A 16138-nucleotide genomic window follows, 5' to 3' on the forward strand; every position below is an offset into this window, starting at 1 on the left:
TTACAATTAACACATTCACTATTTTTTTTTTCAATACATCAAAATTTAGATGTTTACTTTAAAAAAAATATCTTGCACTTCTCTTAAATGAAAACAAAGAAAAAAAACGATTTAATTTCATGTGGCAAATCGTTTCATGATTTTGTATCTTCACATTTCAATGAATTATAGCGAGCCAGGTCGGCATATGTATTGTACATTTTTTTTCACTTCCCCCTCTACCCGACATCTCGCGCACTAACGTATACCAGTTCATTAGCATAATTGTAAATTACCGAGTATTCAGTATAGATTTGAAATCAGTCACTTAGAAAAAAAAAAGGTCACATAACAGCAGAGCATTTCAGTTTAACTCACTCTTGGTTGAGGCACGAATACATTCAGGAATAAGCAATCTTCGTCTTGCAGTTTCTCCGGGGGTACAATTTCCATCGTGATTTGCGGACAGGACGCCCCGTAGTCAGCAGCATCGTACTCCCCTTGCCACGGTGTCTTGGGTTTAGGCGGTGCAAACCTCAGGTCACCGACCGGTGGTTCAGCGTACGGTATACCTTTGAAGACGTGTACTGTACGCCTGACATCGGTGTCTTTGTGACTGAATTCCGTCGCCCTGCCTCTCACTAAACCAGATGTTGTTTCAACAGTTGGATCTCTCGCCCTCCCAACAGCCACAAACGTAAGAAACACGCTGAGAACTGACGCGAAATTCATTATTGGAACAGCAACCACAAAGCACAATCTTTCACTGTCGAACAATGACCTTTGTTTGACCTTTACCCTCAAATTGAGTTTGCAAGACTGATAGCACTAACCAATCAAATTCAACGAATCGTTTGCGTTTACGTGTACCCCTATATCACAACTGCAGCTTTTACGGTCTGTACCAGCGAACGACATTCCTGTTAGAACGGGAATGGGGGTATGAAAGTCGCCAGGAGCGATAGGGGGAATGTGGTGTAGCATTTAGTTCGGTGTAGACATATCTGTTAGCAGAGAAGCCTGGGGATGGAGGTATACAACTCGCTACGGACCCCAAAGAGAGTGGGGAGTATCTAAATTCCTCTAAATGCATACAAACATTTACAAAAAATAACCTATTCCCGGTACAAAAATAACAGAAGCAAAACCTATTTGCGATGGGATTCCCTGGAATTCTGAATGCTGGAAAAAAAATATTCCCTTATTTTGTTTTGTTTTTTGATTTTAATAACCCTAAATACCATATATGCGTAGACGCGACTAATTTTTCGAAAACCACTCACAATGCACGTTTTTGTGTTGCAGCACTGCGTACCGAGCTCCTATGTTCATACACAGGGACTGTGGTTTCTAGTATTCAAGTGCCTCTGCCTGCTACGCATCGCCGTCGTTCACCACGCCCTCTTGTGGCAGCTTCTATACTGCACCATCTCCAGTTGAAAAACTTACTCTGACTCACTGGCACGAGAACGTTAATGATACGCACGGAATTCAACACCCGATGTTTCTAATCAATATATGCAAAACAGATCGCTTATTGAGTCGATCATACATGTACTACCTTATTCTTTATAAATACACAATCCTGCACAGATGTGCAAACAAACCCAGAACCAGAGATCCCAACCTGACATTTTTTCTCTCCAGTTGGTACATGCTACGATGACGTCACAGGTATCCACGCACTCCCGCGAAGTTACGGGTAATATACATTTTTGTATTTTTTGAACTCGAACTTTAATTTACAAATGTAACTCGAACAATTCAATCATTTTTTTATATACCACACTACATTACATGCATTAAGGAAGAATTATATATTTTGCACATAGTTTGTAATCTGTAAACTGTGAAGACACACTTTGTACTATAAAATGGACATGTAAAAGTGATCACGCCACGCAGTTGGTACTACAAACTTTGGTAAAACACTAACCCATGCCGTCCAATAACGTACCATCACAGTTCTATTATAAAAATGATCATGACCACATTTGAAAATCATACAAAAATGTCAGGTTGTGTTAAAGCGGAGGGGTAGTCACCTGCGCACGCGCGGGATTTAAGTCCCAGGCGACGATAACACACGCTAAAAACGCATGGAAGACGCTACACAATGACATGCTATGGCCATCTGGCGCATGCGCAGGTGACAACTCCCTCGCTTTAAGAATGAATATCGAGTTTAGATGAAATGGAGTAAGAACGAGGTAACTCCAAATAAATGTTACTGTGCTGGTGAGCAACATGTCTATTGTAAAATAACAACCTAGTGTGGACTTGTTTGGAATAAATATTTGATGTCAGCCTGCAATGTACTAGATGGATCTGTGATAACATGCCACACAAGACCGCAATCAATTCGAAAATTAGTCCCCAGCTGGAGAAGAAACGTCTCGAGCTGCAGAAAAAAATCTCACTCGAGTCACGAAAACAGATACGATGTACAACAGGGTATTCGCCAGCCATCAGTCCACCCACTAAACGGACTGGCAATTTTTTTTTCAAATTTTTATGTTTTTTCCTATTGTTCTTTGATAATTTTATCAAAATATATCCAAAACCATCTACATTTCATGAAGTTGAATTGATTGGGACTGGCAGTTGCAAATTCTTGGCAATATAGAGACTAATAAATACAAACGATATAAACATTTTGTTATTTGTGTATTCACCCTAAAATGAGCATGAACTTCTGGTAAGTCTAAAGTTTATCAATTATCTGTTGGAATGCACATTAAAGGTCAAAAATCCTCTGAAACTGAAAAAAAAAAACATTCCATAATCTACCGTGTGCGGCGCACTTTAACGTCACGCAAATGTGACCAATTATTATATATTTTACTTAGTCGTATATTATTTGTAGCTGATGTGTAATTTTTTACTGTGCATAATGAACACATGCAATGTCATCACTTTTTGTTCCGAGAGATATAATTTTCCATTTGAACAATTGGGTGTGAAAGTCAGGTAAATCAGCTTTTGTGGTTAACGTAGCGTTTACCAATTACCACATTGTGATTATTATACATTGCCAGTTATTCGAATACAATCACTGACGACCACATGACCCAATCAGTAACAAACACCTTGCACGGATCGTCACGTGACACAGTGACACGATGAGGTCTAAATGTCGTACCCCGGTATATATCACACAGTATCTTTCCATCAGAGTTCAGCTTCCGCAGACAATTCCGATCACTTGCGTAGATATTATTATGCCTATCTATTGCGATAGAGTTGTACGATTCGTTGAGGTTAAGCATCAAAATATGGTTGCCTTCTGGACTAAAAGTGCGCAGAGACTCGCCGTAGTGAACGAGCACATTCCCTTTATTGTTGACAGTCAGGGATTTGATGTGACTCGATTGGTCATCTGATACTACAACCGACTTGATGTGATCGTCATTTGCATATGCAAATATTTCCATGTTTCTTTGATCAGCTACATAAATGAATCCCTTGTTCTCGTTTAATGCAATCGCACTTGGGTTGTGCAGCTTATCCTGGCCAAAGTACCTGACTCTGGTGTCACAGACAACAACTTGGTGGTTGCTATCATCAATTATAATGTATGAATTATGCTTAGTAACTGCCACTTCAATGGGCGAGAACGGTTTGTCAAATCCAACCAGTTGGATATCTTCTTTATACACGCCTTTTCGGTCTAAAATAACAATTTTATGATTCCGGGGGTCGGTAATTACAATGTTACCTTGGTAATCGATGTTTACACTACCTACATTGACGTCATCTACGATGTTGATTTGGTCCGTTTGTCTCCACCGTGGATGGACATCAATGCAATGAGGTGAGCCCTGGATGTGACGTCCAGCTAAGGTCACAGACAGTCGATGCCTGCCTTCAGAGCTACATTTGAACTCGCCAGTTAATCTTCTGTGTTCGCCGTTTGTCTCAAATGAGCTACTTATTTTCATTTTCGTAATGTTGTAGTCGGATAATTCAATCACTTCGGCTTTCATGCTCTTCAAAACTACAACCCTTCCCTTGTTATGCTTCGCCTCTGTAATATATATATGGACCGTTTCGTCTGCCTTGATTAGTTCTGGTAGCAACTCAGTGTCTAAATGCAGTTCCCCGGGATCTACACATGTTTCCTTGCCCAAGTCAGTTTGCAAATCGTTGTAGCTGACAACTCCCAAATGACCAGTCAGCATCACACCACCCAATGTAAAATAGGGAAGCTGGTTTTCTGTATCTTCTTCATCTTCAAAGATTTTCTGTACTCTACGTTGATAATTGAAATTGTCCGTCATTATTGGTTTATCTCCTGATTGTAACAACCCCTCGATTGCTCGTCTACGTGATTTTAAATGTTTATATTCTGATTGCAGGTCTGTTATTTTCATTTTAGCATCAGTCTCAGCCAGCTTACATTTTGTGTTGAAATCATCTAAGAGAGATTGCTCCTCGTCATCCAATTTCTTGGTAATTTCCATACATGTTCTCGTCTTCTGTTGTGCAATCAGGTGTTTCTGATCTTCAGACAGATGCTTTAACCTGAAAAGTGCTTGCCTAGCTTGATTTTCACTTTCTTTTAAACGTACTTCCTCCATTTGCAAATGTTCCACTTGTTTCTTTAATGAAATACATGCGTGTCCTTGTGATGCATGATGTTCGTCTTTACACTCACTACACACAGGTGTTGAGCATTGCGTGCAATAATATTCCAATGGCATTCCATCATGCACAGTACACGTGATGTCAGGAGGCACCAGGCTTTCATTCTCATCTCTCACTATATCATACTCTTCGAGGTCAAGCACACGATGGCCTGCAATGGCGGGTATGTTTGCATGCGCTCTAGCACATGTTTTGCAAATGTTTCTAGCACAGTCCACACATCTGTGTTCCTGTTTGCATTTCTGACAAATTTCACATTTGGAATAGTCTGTTTTTTTATCCGGACAACTGCTCTGGCTGTCTTTTTCTCGCATTTCAATAATGTCGATGATCCCATTGATTTGCGCACAAGACGGAAATGAAGTGACTCCCCCAGGGGGAATTTTGCACTGATGCTTACAGAGAGGACAGGAAAAGACTGGATCGTCATCAACATATGTAATCAGACAAGGTTCGCAAAATGAATGATAACATGGCAGAATTTTAGCGTTTTTGTATCGCTCCATACAAATCGTACAGTTCAAATAACGATCTGCTATTTCATTTTGCGTGTCCTGTAACATGGTAGCCATTTTTTTCAATCTTTGCTGGTGGTCTTAGTCGGATCTGAAAAATAAAATAATAATAATAAAATTATTGATCTATGACCCAATTAGATAATTGTTTTAATCTAATAGTTTGTTTTAATTTAATTTAATTTAGATGTCGTTGTCCGGAAATTCCAATTAAGCCTCCGCATTTCATTAAATGAAAGTAACATAACTTCAAGTATCTGTGCTCCTTTTACTTTTCTACGTCTAGAACCGACGGTCGTCTTTATACTCGTCCATGCAAATTTATTCAAATACGGCTACAAATCTGACAAATGAGTGGCAACCATTACTCTTATGTGTTGTCTCACAATTTCGAGAAGAGCATGAATTATAGCGTGCAGAATTTTTCATAACATTGAGACGCTCCCACCACTCACTTTCTTTTCTTTTTATTCTCCGGGTACAGAGCATGCCCGGCGGGGCACTTGTCATGTCGAGAGAGGCGCATGTGCGTTCACAATTTTGTGAAGAAATTGATATATTTGTTGACGTTTCTGCTGAAAACCCAAACTGAACTGCAAAAATGGTGCAAAATCACAAAGCTTTCCATAAGACTTGAATGAAAACTGAATTTATTATCTGGAATTTTGGCCAAATTGGGACGGCAACACTGTAAACATGAGTTCTGTTAAGGAAAGTAAAGCCCAGTAAAGAAAAAAGTCTGATCAACGTGTTCCTGGTTTTGAAGTGCATGTTATCGGAACCAAATAATTTATGTTTATTAGGGGGGGTTCAGTTTGTTAAGAAATACTGTAAAACATGTCTTTTTATCTTGCATGCTATTTTAGCTAATTTAGCTAATTCGCAATTTCGCTAATTAGAATGAAGTATATTCTCACAATGAGACTGTTGGCACTTTAGCTGAATCATAAGATTCGGTTAATTCATGCATTGAGTCAAATTCGCCAAAATGGTATGTAGCTATTTCATAGTGTTTTACAGTAAATTCAGTGTTCCTCTAAAAACGTTTTTGATCTCTCAAAATCCGCATTTTATAGAAAATAGGTAATTTTGTATTTGAAAATGATAGGGGTTGTTTTGATATCGCGTATCACGGATATAGCCTACTTTTACTAGTCAAGTACACCCCACCCCAGGGGAGCATGCCTATAAAAAATGTACTCGGAGTTAACCTCTGTAGTACAGTCTATATTTATATACCAGCCACATTGAATCACACCATTGTTTTGCAGCCATTGCATACAGGTTACCATAGCGACCCTGCGTAACAATTGACTATACCAACATATAACATGCGAAGTGAAAGTCAAATCGGCAAAGTAATTGTTTATGTTACGTCCAGGAGCAACCGCATACAACTTTAGTCAAAATAAAGGTTACGTTATTTACTGTACAATGGTTATAGCCCTGAGCCGGGGGGGGGGGGGGGGTAAGCGTATTCATCTCGTGTCAGCCACTTTTTGAATGAGGCCACCGAGGTATTCATGTCGTCAGTACGTGCGATACAATGTTCTATTTAGGTAAGTCGAAATCGAAATCTTCCTTAATACTGGTTCATTTGACAAAAATACATGGTATTTTACTACTGTGAATACGGAATACTGCACAGAACAAACGTACGTACCAGGTTGCAATCCGGTATGCCAGTTTGTCGTAGAGGGTTGCGATAGTTTGTTCACCTTTTCACGCCGGATCGTGTCATATACGGTAAAGTGACTTGTCTACATTGCCTTCGTGCAGATATCTGAAAGTACAAAGTATGCTGGTCCTCAGCGGTACTGCAGGCCATCCAATGAAAAGAGCGATTGTCGGTGTTGAAGACTACGCGTTGTTAACCAGTGGGTGCGTTGACCTCGTTTGAGGTCACGTGGCATAGTGACTTGACCTCCTTCGATGCACGTGTGCAAAAGGATTTTCAGTAGTGTAACATGTTTTCAAGTTATTGCGATCACATAATTACTGCGTTAAATGCTGCCATACTATAAATACATTATTTATTTATTTATTTATTTATTTATTTATTTATTTATTTATTTATTTATTTATTTATTTATTTATTTATTTATTTATTTATTTATTTATTTTATCAGAATTCTCTAACGCGCATAACTTTCGTTTGAATTGAAATCTAAATTTATAAATAGTTACCAACAGTAACAGTTAACAACATTCACTGGTTGTCCGTAATAAATGCACGGTATTAAGTTGATTTTTAAAGACATTACACCGATATATAGAGAAGCATTTCGTGAATTGTTTATTCCTAATTATATCGTTATGCAATAGTTAAATGGATATGTATTCAATGCTGGGAAACAATTAGTAATCACATCTGGATTTGGAGTAGTTTTAATAAAATAGTGCTTGTGAAATCGTATACTGTGTTCAGATTGTTTTAGACAGTGGTGTTACGTTGTCAGCGTCCAGACATATCAAAAACATTTGAATCCTTACAATCCATGAACAGGGTCGGCGTTTTCAGGTCGAGTGGAAGACTTCATTTTCATAGCCTCCGCCGGATTATGACACAAATACCCTTATTGATACTGCTGTGTATAACGTATTGGTTACTGTTACTGCTATGAATATGGCCGTTATCAATGTTATTACGTATTGGTTACTGACACTGCTATGAATAAGTCCGTTATCAAAGGTATAACGTATTGGTTACTGTTACTGCTATGAATATGGCCGTTATCAATGTTATTACGTATTGGTTACTGACACTGCTATGAATAAGTCCGTTATCAATGGTATAACGTATTTGTCACTGATACTGATATGAATAAGCTCGTTATCAATGATGTAACGTAGTGGTTACTGATACTGCAATGAATAAGTCTGTTATAAATGGTATAACGTATTTGTCAGCTGATACTTCTATGAATAAGCTCGTTATCAATGATGTAACGTAGTGGTTGCTGACACTGCTATGAATAAGTCCGTTATCAATGTTATAACGTATTTGTCACTGATACTTCTATGAATAAGTTCGTTATCAATGATGTAACGTAGTGGTTACTGACACTGCTATGAATAAGTCCGTTGTCAATGTTATAACGTATTGGTCACTGATACTGCAATGAATAAACTCGTTATCAATGATGTAACGTAGTGGTTACTGACACTGCAATGAATAAGTCTGTTATAAATGGTATAACGTATTTGTCACTGATACTTCTATGAATAAGCTCGTTATCAATGATGTAACGTAGTGGTTACTGCCACTGCTATGAATAAGTCCGTTATCAATGGTGTAACGTAGTGGTTACTGACACTGCTATGAATAAGCTTGTTATCAATGATGTAACGTAGTGGTTACTGACACTGCTATGAATAAGTCTGTTATCAATGTTATAACGTATTGGTCACTGATACTACAATGAATAAGCTCGTTATCAATGATGTAACGTAGTGGTTACTGACACTGCAATGAATAAGTCTGTTATAAATGGTATAACGTATTTGTCAGCTGATACTTCTATGAATAAGCTCGTTATCAATGATGTAACGTAGTGGTTACTGACACTGCTATGAATAAGTCCGTTATCAATGGTGTAACGTAGTGGTTACTGACACTGCTATGAATAAGCTTGTTATCAATGATGTAACGTAGTGGTTACTGACACTGCTATGAATAAGTCTGTTATCAATGTTATAACGTATTGGTCACTGATACTGCAATGAATAAGCTCGTTATCAATGATGTAACGTAGTGGTTACTGACACTGCAATGAATAAGTCTGTTATAAATGGTATAACGTATTTGTCAGCTGATACTTCTATGAATAAGCTCGTTATCAATGATGTAACATAGTGGTTACTGACACTGATATGAATAAGTCCGTTATCAATGTTATAACGTATTGGTCACTGATACTGCTATGAATAAGCTCGTTATCAATGATGCAACGTAGTGGTTACTGACACTGCTAGGAATAAGTCCGTTATCAATGGTGTAACGTATTGGTTACTGACACTGTTATGAATACGTCCGTTATCAATGGTGTTCACTCGTGAAAGTACACCGCATCACTCGTGAAAATAACTTCCATACGCAACGAACGCCACGGGGAGGGTGTGGGGTTCTGTTATAGTACGTGTTAACGTTGTCATGCAATATTATTATGTCTTTACAATTTGATCACCCATAGTTAACATTCCAATGTGGCATTCTACGTATGATGTCATAATGAATGTTCTGCATTCTTTCGTTGTAAGTTAAAGAGTTCTAACCAATCATATTAACGGATCGTCACAGTGCCGCCACGTCACGTGGTTGCATGGACTGGGATACTATATATATATTTATTAAATTATTTTTTTAGAGATATAATATCTAAAGAAAAAGCAAAATTGTGCAAACAATCTTTTTTGTTATTAATCGGTGGTTGATGCTTGCGTGCCGGGCCACATAAAGTATCAACACAACTTTTCCCAATTATTACATTGGCATCGCATCTTTGTGCAGCAGTCAACGTATTAGACATACCAGTATCAATCTCTAAATATACAATTTATGGACATTAACATGCCATTGTCATTATAATAATTATTACTTGGTTGATCACACCAAATGTTCACACAAATGTTACTTCAAACAAATGCAATTAATTGTATTACGTCATACCACTTAAACGTGCATAACCCAATGTATAATTGGTCCAGGGCAATATAATAAACAAAGTTTATACAATAAAGTATTACTATTGACCTGTTTTATTATTACTTATATCATGATCAAATAAATTCTAAATAAAATTGAAAATAATACAAATCAAGCACTAGAATGTTCTTGAAATGTGTATACAGTACGTTGGTAATATAAAAAAATACTTGTTACGCCTCCCACGGCAATGAAATTTAACATTACGAAAATAAACTGTAGTTACGTATTTGCTTTATTGTTGTTGCATAGGCTTTCATACATTACACTGGTGTGTCCAAGAAAGTCACATTTTACTAATTCATATACAATACATTTAACTGTTTACATGCGTTGATATTTGAAAACATGAATTATTGTGGCAAATATTCGTGTAGAGAACAATAGAAAACAATATAATGCATATATTTGTGAACCGCTCAAATGTTTGACTATGAGGGCGCTGCACATTATAACATTATACTGAGTTAAACGTATTAACCATTGTAACTTCCCGGGGAAACACACAGTGATTCGTGTTTGCGTTTAACTAATAAGGCACTAAAGCTTGAAATTAATTGTAGTAATCAATTTTACAAATCAACTCAATGATATTAATGTTCTTATTCTCATCCTGGAAAATTGTATGTGGTTATTTTATTTTTAAATGTTAACATAGTGTTGCATAACATCTTGTTTGGAAATAAAACATCAGAAACAACAACAAGTGCTAAAAAGAATATTTTTTAAAATAAGACAATGATTACATTTTCAAGTTAAAAAAAACCAAGAATACTCACACGCAAATTTCGGGCGGTACTGTCTCTTATTGACATATAATAATATAACAAATAAGTCACGTGGCTTATATTTAGATGTAAAATATAGAACAGTTAAATCTTAGTCTTAGTCAACGTTTAGTTGTATACCTCGGCGTCCATATATTATCTTACTGATTAGAGAAAGTTTTCCAAAATCCCTTCCCAAGATATTGAATTACAGAACAAATAATTTTGGATAAATATAGATAAAATAGATTCTAATGATTTTGCAAAAAAAAACCTTCATTATTGATTACAAATGTACTTCTAATAAATTGATTGAATTGAAAAGAAGAGTCTGTTAAATGCCATCCAAACTTAACCCAATCTATTCAGCTTTCCATTCAACGTATTTATAATTATTCTGAATTATGCGTTCATATTTAATTATACACAATCAATTCCGATTCTTCAAGAACAATTACTTTGCATGGGGTGTCCTTTGTGATGACTATGGCTTTGACTTCAGAAACGGGATTTCTAGTTTTTCTGGAATATAGAACACAGACACTCTCTTCTCGGTCATTGAACTTCTTTAATGTATAAGTCGTAGTGGTTATTTTATCGTCGTAAGTATCATAGTGGATATCATACACTCTGTCAGTGAGATACATATTGTTATACCTGTCGATCCCAATGTACATTGAACGAGTACGATCCCATCTATTATGTAGATTTACCTGGGACAGATACTCCCCATATTTATTATATCGTAGTACGCATTGACTAAAACAAATGAGCATCATTCCTTGGCTGTCAATTGCCAATGAAGAAATATCGACCGGATCTTCAAAAGAAAAATTAACCGATTTTATATGTTTACCATCCGCATATCTAAAAATCTCCATCTTATCTATTTTTGATTGTGGTTTATCAACCACATAAACATAGCCCACATTCTCATTTAAAGCAATTATAGAGGGCGCACTGAGCTTATTCTCTCCAAAACATCTCACACTCTCCTCAAGTACAACGACTTGATGATTTGCTTTATCTGTGAATAAGTACGTGTTATCATTTGCTACAGCTGTTGCTGTTGGTGTGAAAGGTTTGCTAAAACCGAATAACTGAATATCTTCTTTATGATTGCCTTTGATATCCAATACTTCGACTTTATTCTTTAGTGGGTGAGCAAGTAATATGTTACCTAATTGGTCCACAGACACATTGGTAATTTCTTTATCAACTTCGTTGCTTTGGATTTGTTTCCATCCAGGAAGTATATTTAAAGTGTATGGCGATCCATGAATATGAATACCATTGACACACACGCTTAATGTATGTTTCCCTGCTTCTTTAAATTCAAAATTTGCCGACAGTGTTCTATATTTACCTTGTGACTCAAATGAATTACTTATTTGAATGTGCTGCTTCTCACATTGTTGTTCATCAGCTTCATTTACGATGACTCCTTTTAGGTTTTTAGCAACAACAATATTTCCTTTGTCATGCCATCTTTCTCTAATTGAAAGGTAGACTGTTTCACCAACTCTGTATTCTTCACTCAATGTGGTTGTGTCAAGCATAAGTTCAGTGAGGTCTAGAATATTCTCCAAACCAGCATTACATTGTACATACCCCAAACTACCATGTACGGTCAGGTCGTCAGGATAAAATGATGGTGGTTCAATTTTCGGCATTTGAACGGCTGTAGGAGTTACTAACTTTGGCTTGTCTGCGGCTGGTACATCAGCCTTTGTGTTTCCCTTGCTTGGCATGAACGACTGAAGTGCACTCACACGAGCTTTGCTCATTTTCACTTTTGACTGTAACTTGTTGATTTCTTGCTGCATGCTCAATTCAGATTGCTGTTGCCTGGACTTCAACGTATCCAGCAAGACCTTTTCCTCTTTGTCCACGTGATCGATCAGTTTTTTACGCATTGTAGACGCATATGTTTGTATCTGTCGTGTCTGCTCGCAACAATCGCTGGTAAAATTTGACAGTTGTTGATGAACCATTGTTTCTTGCTGACTTAAAGCATTTCTATCCGCATCTAACTTCTCGAGTTGTGTGCATAATGTCACTGAAATATGTCCAGGTCTTGTATGGCCATCGTTTAGACATACACTACATACAGGTACTTCACACACACACTACAATAGTGTGTCAAAACTACACTAGAGTGTGTCTCACAGAAACACGTCTTCGGAATAAGGCTAGTGTCATTGTCCTTTATATACTCATATTCCTCAATATTGAGCAGTCGATGGCGAATGGTCGCAGGTATAATCCCATGTGCTTTAGAACATGCCTTACAGATGCATAATGCACATTCAATACATCTATTTATTTGAACCGCTTGTAGACAAATTTCACATGATTTTGACCCTGTTGTTGAGCGTGTACCAGATTTTGTAGGTGCATCGTTATCCTTCATAAGTTCAATAATACCATTAATTGTAACTGAAGGTTTAAATGTACTTACACCTCCCACTGGAACGCAGCATTCCTCTGCACATAGTGGGCAAGCGAATACTTGTTCTTGTCCCACGTGCTTTACCAAACATTCTTCACAGAATGAATGACTGCATGGCAAGAGTCTAGCATTCCTGTATTGTTCCATACAAATACTGCAATTCAAAAACTGTTCTGTTATTTTGTCCTGTGTTTCTGGGAACCTAGCGGCCATGATTTCTTGATTGTTGTTCCCTGTCTAGAGATGTCACTGTCAATTTACTTCAATCCTGTAAGCAAGTAATATAGAAAAATGAAATAAAACAACGTTGAATTAATATATTTCACTAGTGTCAAACACTAGTGTCATTAAAACACGTGTAAACAATGAGAGTAAAGTAAATAAAGAAACTTAGACAATTGTTTATGAAATTCCGAATGCCCAAATGCCCATCAGCTTTCGAAACATAACATTGTGAATTTGAAACACCCAAGCAATGAAGGCGCACTACATCTGACAGGATCACTGTTAACACGTATATGAAATCATTAAAAACTATGTCAAGTATATCCACAATAATTATTTTATAACACAAATACCACATATTCACAAAATGTTACCACACATTTACTAAATCAAGGAAAAAATGATCTATTGGTTAAAGTATGAATGTGTTAACACAATTCCTATAGCAGTTGAGAGCGGAACCAATTAATTTAATTAACCCTATTTTATTTCATGTTACGAACACTAGGACTTTCTCACGTTAGTAGTCATTATGCATTAGTAATGTGGATATTTTAGAGAATTTTTTTTCTATTACTATGTGATTGTTTTCGACCCACATTGAATGGTTGTAATTCTGATAATATCTGTTGTGACATGACAGATATTGTGAACCTAGAATACGTGAGAATGAAATGCACAACGCTCGAGTTCAGTACAACACTGATGTCATTAATATTTAACATGTGCACGTGTTGACTTATGCCGTGATATATTAACTAATTCACAACCTAGACGGGTCAGGCCTTTGAAAAGTTTTTTTTTTTAATATTTAGGAGATCGCCATTATATATATTATGTGTACGTGTGTAGATGTGTATGATATATAGCAGTATTGTATCAGAAGCGATATCTGGGGGAAGGTAAACTCTCACATGTGAGTGTTAAAATGGGGCGAGAAGGCTAACAAGAAGCATCGTCTGGTTTATACATTACCGTCACTTTAAATTAAAATTGATATTTCAACCACATAAAATCATACAAATACAATTACGTAAGTTCAAACTTACTAAATGGTTCGCTAGCACCGGTTATCTTGCTGCTGTTCGGGAGTGTATGTCGCTCGACGCTGATGGAACCGAAGTACTTGACAAATATACCTGTTAATTATAAACCACGTGAGATATCGCGTGATGTTACCACTGGCAAAGTTCACGCATGGTAACGACAGATAATATTTAGAGGCGACATAGAAGCAATGACTTATTCGTGACCTGTGTGAAAAGGATATACCGTACTAATATTAATTAAAAAGAAACAAGTATAACAAGATCTTTAATTATGTTTACAAATGAGAGAAAGACAGTGTTTGGCCATCAACATCTTATTTTTTGGCCTAGTTCCTATAACTGGATCATTGACTATAGAAACGCCCAAATTAAACACATGACGGGTAAAAATAAAGGGTCTGACATTTATGATTTAATTTGCGTGGAATGTTTCAAAGTCATTATCATATATCATAATGGTGCGTATTTGTTCATTCGTCATAAATTTAGTATTCCTTTTTCTAGGTTTACCTCATGAAGCAGAATAAATACACCACATTGGACAATATATTAACGGAATGAATCTACTAATCCAGAGAACGCCCAACATTGTCACCATTACGATGACATAGATGTTATCAACATTTAAATGAATACAGGAATATTAAGTGGAATAAATGAAGGTCCTTGTTTTTAAGCATTCTATTTCATATAAATTATACAAGTTTTCATTCTTGTGAATACAATGTTTTCATTCAAACAATGTTTTCATTCAAGCAATCGTATGCATGTGCACCGATGATGCCAACATTGTTGTCGGGCACATTCCCTGAATATTTTAGTTGTTTCGCGCATACTTTCAAAACTGAAGTTCGTGGACTTACTTTTTAGCCGGTGGCAGTAGGTTTACGTCTTAGCTGTAAATATTATCACTGCTCAAAAATCGCACACGAAACTGCTTTTTTTCGAAGGTAATTCATGCTTCTTTAGTACAGTTGTTTCCACCTCTTGTATAATTTAACATAGGGTACTATAAATAATCCTTATCCTTTGATAAATAGGATATTATCGCCAAATTTCAATGTGCATTCGTTGACCCGATGTTGGGCATACTTCGAAGGTTCGTATCCGTTAAATTGTGAATACTATTACAATTACACGAGGTCAATTATTTTATTTCACATATGCATTGCTTAGTTTGTATTTTAAACAAAATACTGCTACATATTGTTTGTTGCTAGTTCAGTTGGTTATTTTGAATTAGTCAAAGTGTTAAACTGCAAGTGTCCTGTGATTCTGTTATTATTTTACAAATGGGCTTCCCCTGTGGATCCAATTTAAATAGACTAGACATTGTAGATTAAGAAGTATAATGTTTCGTTTAGTGAGATATCAGATGCCGTTCATCGTTATTGTCACCCGTTGCTGGGAAGGTTACTCCACCTTCCACAGTGCATATCATAAAGTGGGACTACACTCCCTATATGCTTCACCAAAGGTCATGACAGAATTCTTCTGCTATGCTCTATACAAATACTGCACTTCAAGAACTGCCCTGAAAGTTATTTGTGTGTGATCTTCGATGTGATAGCCATCTTAATATTTTGAACGAACTTAAATCTACGATAAATAATTATAAATATTTATAATGAAAAAGGTATCTCCTTGTATTCACATATTCACATATCTATCTCATAATAACATGCCTAAAACTATTTATGACGTAGTAGGAGTCGTGAAATACACAAGCTATTGCTTAAACCATATATTGTGGACACGCCTTCAACTTAAAGCGGTCACCTGCGAGAGTCGTCATCTAC

At 36.6% G+C, this 16138-nt stretch overlaps 2 protein-coding genes across 2 annotated transcripts; both read right to left on the reverse strand.

Annotated features, from left to right (window-relative positions):
* Window positions 1-282: 282 nt before the first annotated feature.
* Window positions 283-741, reverse strand: LOC146730101 (acetylcholinesterase-like). The gene has a single exon (XM_085494260.1). It carries the CDS (start codon window positions 709-711, stop codon window positions 349-351), a length of 363 nt encoding a protein of 120 aa, XP_085350386.1. The 5' UTR covers window positions 712-741; the 3' UTR covers window positions 283-348.
* A 950-nt stretch (window positions 742-1691) lies between these two features.
* Window positions 1692-7033, reverse strand: LOC146730102 (uncharacterized). The gene is made up of 2 exons (XM_085494303.1): window positions 6805-7033; window positions 1692-5232 (listed from the first exon to the last, which is right to left on the reverse strand). The coding sequence occupies exon 2, from the start codon at window positions 5196-5198 to the stop codon at window positions 3018-3020; it is 2181 nt and encodes a 726-aa protein (XP_085350429.1). The 5' UTR covers window positions 5199-5232; window positions 6805-7033; the 3' UTR covers window positions 1692-3017.
* Window positions 7034-16138: the final 9105 nt, after the last annotated feature.

The sequence above is a fragment of the Saccoglossus kowalevskii genome, chromosome 20, assembly GCF_978046115.1.
Source record: "Saccoglossus kowalevskii chromosome 20, keSacKowa6.1, whole genome shotgun sequence".
Classification (NCBI taxonomy): Eukaryota; Metazoa; Hemichordata; class Enteropneusta; family Harrimaniidae; genus Saccoglossus; species Saccoglossus kowalevskii.

What these genes read in the sequence shown, in the direction of transcription:
- LOC146730101 (XM_085494260.1), bottom strand. Translation starts at nt 711, where the DNA reads ATGAATTTCGCGTCAGTTCTCAGCGTGTTTCTTACGTTTGTGGCTGTT.
- LOC146730102 (XM_085494303.1), bottom strand. Translation starts at nt 5,198, where the DNA reads ATGGCTACCATGTTACAGGACACGCAAAATGAAATAGCAGATCGTTAT.